The following is a 7,174-nucleotide window of genomic DNA, read 5'->3' as shown; positions in this document are numbered from 1 at the left end:
GCCAAAATCATTTTAGTATTTTAATAACCAGTGAGTGATAATTCTCTAAAAAAAAAATGAAATGGCTGTACTTATCACAAGTTTTTATCATAAAATCTCAGTAACAAATCTAAATACAGTCTGTTCACTTTCATTGTTTGACGGAAGACGTAATTAAACAAAAAAATGGCAACTAGACTTCAAAAATGATTAATTTATCTTCTCTCTTCGAAGAAATTTTTATTCAATTCAAATTTTTAGCTTCAAAGGTTATTTTAAATTATGTAGGGTGTCAAATAGCAAGATTAGTTATAATAAATCTAAAAAATATAAACTTGATAAACTAAGGTAATGTTACGTGCAATCAAACACATTATTGCAGTAGCTATTTTTGTGCATTATTTACCCAAATGTTTTGTTGTTGAAACTATTTAATATCTCACATGGCTATTTTCAGAATCTCAATCAAGATGGATTTTGTTACGAATACTCATAATGACTACCAGTGGCCGTTTCCAAAGCCTATCGTAGGAAAGTAAGACTTTTGCGCCTATTCAAAGCTAATCGCAAAATTATAGTACAACGTTTATCTATGCTTTGAAGTTTTGCTAACGTTTAAACAAACCATTCGACTTTAATTGCAATGAATTATCGCGTTAAGCTCGTATTATGAAGACTGTCAGAAGGTGTTATCCAGAATAATATGAGATAGACCATATGGGTAATATTTCTTGACAGTATTGTGTGGGTTTATAAAGCTCGGATTGAAAAATACCGTAATGCTTCTATTATCACGCGTCCTCTTTCTATAGTCTATAGATTAGTGGAAGTTCTATATATTAGTGGTAGGCAGCGGCCTTTTCCACTTCGATAAAGCGGTACGACACGAGAACCCTCTCATCGTGGCCGCCGGTAACTACATTCCCGATCCTGCGGACAGGATGGAAAGCAGTCGACGTCGCCCCAAGCGCGTCATATCGGATCCTCCCGATCCACTAACGGTGCTTCTAGGTACCTCAAGCATCGGTCATCGTTATCGTCGAACCCGTCGCTTGCGACGAAGGGCTCGACGAGTAAATTAACCCTTAGACACAGCCCACTGAGTTTCTCGCCGGATCTTCTCAGTGGGTCGCGTTTCCGATCCGGTGGTAGATTCTGCGAAGCACGGCTCTTGCTAGGGTTCGTGTTAGCAACATCATCAGGTTTGAGCCCCGTGAGCTCACCTACTAAAGTTAGGGTTACGCTGGCATAGCCCCTAGGGCTATCAGCTTAGGTAGGAAAAAAAAAAAAAAAATCTGCCTCTGGCATTGCTGAAGTCCATGGGCGACGGTAATCACTCACCATCAGATGAGCCGTGTGCTATTGACGAGCAATATACTACCGATAAAAAAAAACTAATACAAAAAATTGAACACTAGACCATGCGAACCTCCAACGCCGTCAGGAGCTCCACCCGCTCAACGAGCTCCAGTTGCGCCCTACTGTCATTGTGATGCTCATTCCTATTCACCGAGAGTAGAACAATACAAACAGCTGCTCGAAAAAGAACAGAAATTATGCCAAGACTATGAACAGCTGCGGAAACAGGTACCTATCTTGAGCGACTTCAGTGAAGGACACCATGTAATGAAAATCAAACCCGCAAAATTTTTATTAAATAACTCGAAAAAAATATATTTTGCGTAGTTCGTTTGGTGGTAGGAAGTTCGGAAAAATAACATTAGCAGCGACAATTTACCGAGCGATGGATAATCTTCCTTATGTCGATCGTAGACCGACATCACTTAGCCCGTCATCCGGCTTCGCGTCTAGAGAAGCTTTTTTTATTTTTATTTTTTTGCTTAAATGGATGGACGAGCTCACAGCCCACCTGGTGTTAAGTGGTTACTGAAGCACATAGACATCTACAACGTAAATGCGCCACCCACCTTGAGATATAAGTTCTTAAGTATAGTTACAACGGCTGCCCCACCCTTCAAACCGAAACGCATTACTGCTTTACGGCAGAAATAGGCAGGGTGGTGGCACCTACCCGCGCGGACTCACAAGAGGTCCTACCACGAGTGGGGGGTGACATTTAAAGGGGACCAAGGGACCAACGGAGAGAGAACGGCAGCGTCTTTATTTATTGCATAAACGGGTGTGGAGCTCGCAGCTCACCTGACGCTGGTTACTGGGGTCAATAGACATGACTGAGTCAAAACTGCCGCCCACTTTGAAATGCAAGCGTTCCTCTTTGCCAATTGGTATTTACTGGTGGTAGGTTTGAAGGGTGGGACAGCTGTTATCATAAACATTCGAAGCTTTGAGCACCTCTGCCCTTCATAATAATGACTTTACGGTTTTTCAAGTTGTTTAACGATTGTGACCACTAACAATGGTTTGCGAGTTGCTTACCTTTTTATTAGGATTTGATCTTCCTGCCTAATAGCTCGTAGCTTCGAGGGGCTATTCCAGCTACGTTCAGTTTGGTAGGCGAGCCCGTGTGACTCTAGCAAGAGCAAGGATTCGCATAATATATCATCGGATTGGAATCGCGATCAGAAGAGCCGACAAGAAACTCATTGCGTTGAGCTTTTGGGTTAGGTTGCACGTCAAACATTCGACGAGTTCGACTAGAATGATGACTGGTGCCTGGAAAGCCTAAAAGCAACGAGAGTGCATTAGGAGGAACCGATAGGACGTATTGATGGTGATGGCGGCTGCGCGTTGCCACGGCCTCCGGGTCGGTTATAATATTAGAGGCAGCCACGATAAGGGGGGATTGTCGTTACACGCCGCTTTTTAGAAGAATGTTCTTAGTATTGGTTAACAGACTACATAATAATGGTAGATTTGACGTATCTTAACCGCCGTTCATATCACCAGTCTTTGGCAAGATACGAGAGCCGTTAATGAACTTTTCAGATGGTCAGCGTCACAAATGACATCCTAGATCATCCTTGCGACGACCTGGACTCGAAGATGACAACGATGTATCAAGCCACGTACAAGAAGAGATGTAAGTTCACGCTCTAACTGAACCTTTCTTAATCAGTTTTTCGGTCAGTTTGTGTACCGGTATGTAGTAGGATAAACGTTTTTATATAACGTTTAAATATTTATATGACAGTAAAATGCGAATCACAGACTTAAAAAACTGATGAAGCAAAAGAAACCTCGAAGGAGAAAACAGATAAGCCCCTCATTATGGCACGAGAGATATAACCCAAGGAGTGATGACGTCTGACAGGCAACCGGGCGTAAACCTCATGCCAAATCCTTAAGGAGCATGGTAAGAGGACGTGTTGCGCCCACCCCATATAATGTGGGATAAGAGCAAAAAGAGGGTGAAATGAATTCATCCGATGCTAAGATCATTGAACGTATGGTCATAACACCATCGGAGTAGAGTTTATGCATACTATCTGGAGCCACTGCGTTCATCCACAGTGCGTTTACAGAGATCTTTCTTGCCACGTAACATCCGGCTTTGGAATGAGCTCTCCCTCACGGTGTTTCCCGTGCGCTATGACATATTCTTCTTCAAACGAGACGTGTGGAGCGTAATTAACGATAGACAGGGGCTTGGCTCTGCCCCTGGTATTTCTGAACTACATGGGCGACGGTAACCAATCACCATCAGGTGGGCCAACGTTTGCCTACAAGGGCAATAAAAAAAACAAGTGTAAGGCCACCACCAATCACGTCGAAACATGACGTGAAAGCCTTCATTGTATTTGAACGGGGATTTCACTCTTGAAACCGGTTCGCATAGCCGCATCGCGGGATAAACAAAGAGGGTAGTGGTTGTTGTTGTTCTTAGGAGCTTTTATCGGCCTCAGGGCCAGTAATAAAAGTTAATTTAAAGGAAATTCACTTTAAGTTAGCAAGTTTTTATTTATTGCCCTTCTTGGTAAACGAGCATACGGCCCACCTGATGGTGAGTGGTTACCGTCGCCCATGGACCTCAGCAATGCCAGGGGCAGAGCCAGGCCGCTGCCTACCTTGATTGAAATGATAATATCGATGTTAAAATGTGACCGAGTGAATTTATCAAAACATCATCAAATATACTTTTTATTAATTAAAACAGATACAGGGATTAGAAGTAAAGATTTCTCCACATTCTTCGCATTAAATTCCACAGCATTCCCGGTAGCCGATTACAGAACTATCATGGCCTCGTCGCAATCATCAGCTCCGATTCCTGTGGAGTCGAATCGTCTTGGCCTCCTTCGCTGCTACAAAGATCCTACTCATTTCTCCGAGAACCCTCCTAAAGTCAGGCCTTCGATTCATCCTCCGGCACCGATCCACACTGGAGTCACGCCGCAGTCGATAAAGACTTGGTTCTCTGAGTTTCCCGGCAGGACTGAGTACATGGACACGTATAGCGCATCGGCGAAGGCTTGCTGGAGGTCGATGCAGAGGTACAAAGAGCCAATGCCTTCGACCAGACGTAGGGCGGACGATAATTGCGTTTGAGTGTTTTAATAAAGAGAAGATAAATTGTTGGTTGTTTTATTAAATCAAGACATGTAGTTGTGGCCTAAAGGATAAGGCGTCCGTTGAAAACGACCGGTCACCGTTCCCATCGCTTGTGACGAAGGTCTCGGCGAGTAAGCTAACCCAGAGACACAGCCCACCGAGTTTCTGGCCGGATCTTCTCATTGAGTTGCGTTTCTGATCCGGTGCTAGATTCTGCGAAGCACTGCTCTTGCTAGGGCCAATGCCAGCAATGTCTCCAGGCTTGTGCCCCGAGAGCTCACCTACACGTTAGGGTTACGCTGACATAGCCTCTCAAAAATGAAAAAGTATTGAACGATGCGACAATGTCCGTGTACAAATCTTGCAGTCTTTTAATGAAATTCACACTAAACACATGTTCACTAATGACTTCCATGATGAAGGAATAAAGGCACGTAATATCTAAAGCAAACCTAAGGTTTGCATAACTACTGGTATAGGAAGCCTGTGCCACACGGGTAGGTAGGGTAGGTACTACGGCCTTGTCAATTATTTCTGCATCGGAGAAGTGTATTTCGACTCGTCGAGGATGTTAAGATTTTATGTGGAAGAATAAGCAGACTCTTTTATTATCATCAATTATATTTTTATTCACACGACACAATCTTATTAAGTAGAGAATGTATCCATAGTAACAAGTCAACATTACTAGTGCGGCGACATGCAGCTAGTGCTATATCTCAACACTCCTCCTAAATGATAACATGGCTTACAGTTATTATTTAATACACAACTATATCTAACTTAACTAAACAAACAGTAAACTAACTAATTATGAATTAGCACAAAAACTTATTAATGCATTTATAAAACTTGTCTGTGCTCAAACTTTTAGTCATAACATCCGCTAAATTTTCATTGGTACAAATATGTTCAATGCTGATCACCTTATTGACAACCAAGTCTTTTATATAATGAAACCGTATATCAATGTGTTTTGTACGCTTAGAGTTCTCATAATTCTTGGCCATTGATATTGCACTTTTGTTGTCAACAAATAGCACGGCATTTACATCACAACCTAGGTGCTTACATATGCCTTTTAAATTAACGATTTCCTGTGCTAATGATGCGGCGGCTACATACTCGCTTTCAGCAGACGATAAAGTTACGCATTGTTGCTTCTTTGAAAACCAAGCAATGGGGTTTTGCCCTTGTAGAATAATACCACCGCTAACACTTTTTCTGTCGCTTCTATCTCCAGCCCAATCGGCATCAGAAAATCCGTATAAATTATTGTCATTTGTCTTTTTAAATAATAATCCTTTTTCTTTTGTTTCTTTCAAATAACGTACTTACTCTTTTTCCAGCTTTCCATAATTCTTCGTTCGGTTTATCTAAAAATCTGCTCAGATATGACACTGCAAATGTTAAATCCGGTCTTGTTGTTACAGTAAGATAAATTAGACTTCCTATTAGTTCTCGATACGGTACGTCCAAAACTTCTGTATTGTCCTTTATTTCTATATTGTAATTTCTTTCCATGTGTGTTTTAATTCCGTTACATTCATCCATTTTGAATTTAGTCAATATCTTTTCAATCATTTTAGTTTGTTTCAGTTCTAATGTATCTTTATTTCTTTTAACTTCCATTCCGAGAAAGTTCTTCATTTCGCCCATATATTTTGCGTTAAACTCCTCTTTAAGTGCTTTAATTATATCTTCCCCGTTTCCAATGATTAGGATATCGTCCACGTAAATCAGCATCCAGCAATTTTCTTTGTAATACAAACAGTAATCATATTCTGATCTTTGGAATCCCTTAGCTTTCGCAAATTCGTCAATTGTTTCATTCCAACATTTTGGTGATTCAACCAATCCATACAATGCTCTCTTTAGTTTTAATGCTGTATTATTATTTTTTATTTCTAATCCTTGGGGTATTTTGATAAATACATCAGACTTTAATTTTCCATTTAGGAATGCAGTGGGAATGTCTAGCTGAATAATCTTTAAATCATCTTGTACAGCTTTTGATAAGATCATTCTTATGGTTGAATGTCTAGCAACGGGTGCATAAACGCTGTCAAAAATATCTTCTTTCTTTTGTTGGAAGCCTCTAGCTACCAGTCTTGCCTTTTTTGTTCCATCTTCTTTTTGTTTAAATATCCATTTTGTATCTATGAGCTTTCTTCCATCGGTTATTTCTTGTTCTTCCCACGTTTGTAGTCTTTGGAGTGCATCTAGCTCTTTATTGATTGCGTTTTTCCATTCTGGTTCTTTTATAGCTTCTTCGAAAGTTTCTGGTGCATTTGCACTCAGACATATAACAATATTAGTTTCATTTATGTTTTCTATATTCGTCTCGTAATCTTTAAGATAAGCAGGAGGATTTATCGTTCTTTTGGGTCTGATTATTGCTTCTTCAATTTGATCAGTGTTCATTTCTGCATCTTTAAATTCATCTTCCTGTTCTACAATATCTTCCTTTTCTTTATTGATTTTTTCTTCTTTGTCTTGAACATATCTTACTTGTTTCACTTCTTCGTTATTTTTGAATTTAATGTCGCTTTCATCAAATCTTACATCTCTGGAAATAACTATCTTATCTTCTTCTGGATCCCATAATCTGTAACCAACAGTTCCATAACCTACCATTCTTGTTTCTTTTGCTCTCTTGGCTAACTTGTCTGGTTTGGGTACTATAGTAGCCCAAGCTTTGGAACCAAATACTCTCAATCTCGAT

General features: G+C 40.4%; 1 protein-coding gene across 1 annotated transcript; it reads left to right on the top strand.

The window, feature by feature from the left end:
* Nucleotides 1-125: 125 nt before the first annotated feature.
* Nucleotides 126-4,472, top strand: LOC101736556 (uncharacterized). Its single transcript, XM_004922779.5, has 5 exons — nucleotides 126-327; nucleotides 437-514; nucleotides 1,398-1,566; nucleotides 2,887-2,980; nucleotides 4,109-4,472. Exons 2-5 carry the CDS (start codon nucleotides 450-452, stop codon nucleotides 4,444-4,446), a joined length of 666 nt encoding a protein of 221 aa, XP_004922836.1. The 5' UTR covers nucleotides 126-327; nucleotides 437-449; the 3' UTR covers nucleotides 4,447-4,472.
* Nucleotides 4,473-7,174: the final 2,702 nt, after the last annotated feature.

The sequence above is a fragment of the Bombyx mori genome, chromosome 14 (assembly GCF_030269925.1).
Source record: "Bombyx mori chromosome 14, ASM3026992v2".
Taxonomy (NCBI): Eukaryota; Metazoa; Arthropoda; class Insecta; order Lepidoptera; family Bombycidae; genus Bombyx; species Bombyx mori.
This window is presented reverse-complemented; position numbering and strand designations above follow the sequence as displayed.

Bases quoted from the DNA above. Each gene is read 5' to 3' on its own strand.
- LOC101736556 (XM_004922779.5), top strand. From the start codon at position 450: ATGGATTTTGTTACGAATACTCATAATGACTACCAGTGGCCGTTTCCA. The intron at 515-1,397 runs GTAAGACTTTTG...ATTGAACACTAG, and splicing joins CCAAAGCCTATCGTAGGAAA to ACCATGCGAACCTCCAACGC. The intron at 2,981-4,108 runs GTAAGTTCACGC...TAAATTCCACAG, and splicing joins AGCCACGTACAAGAAGAGAT to CATTCCCGGTAGCCGATTAC.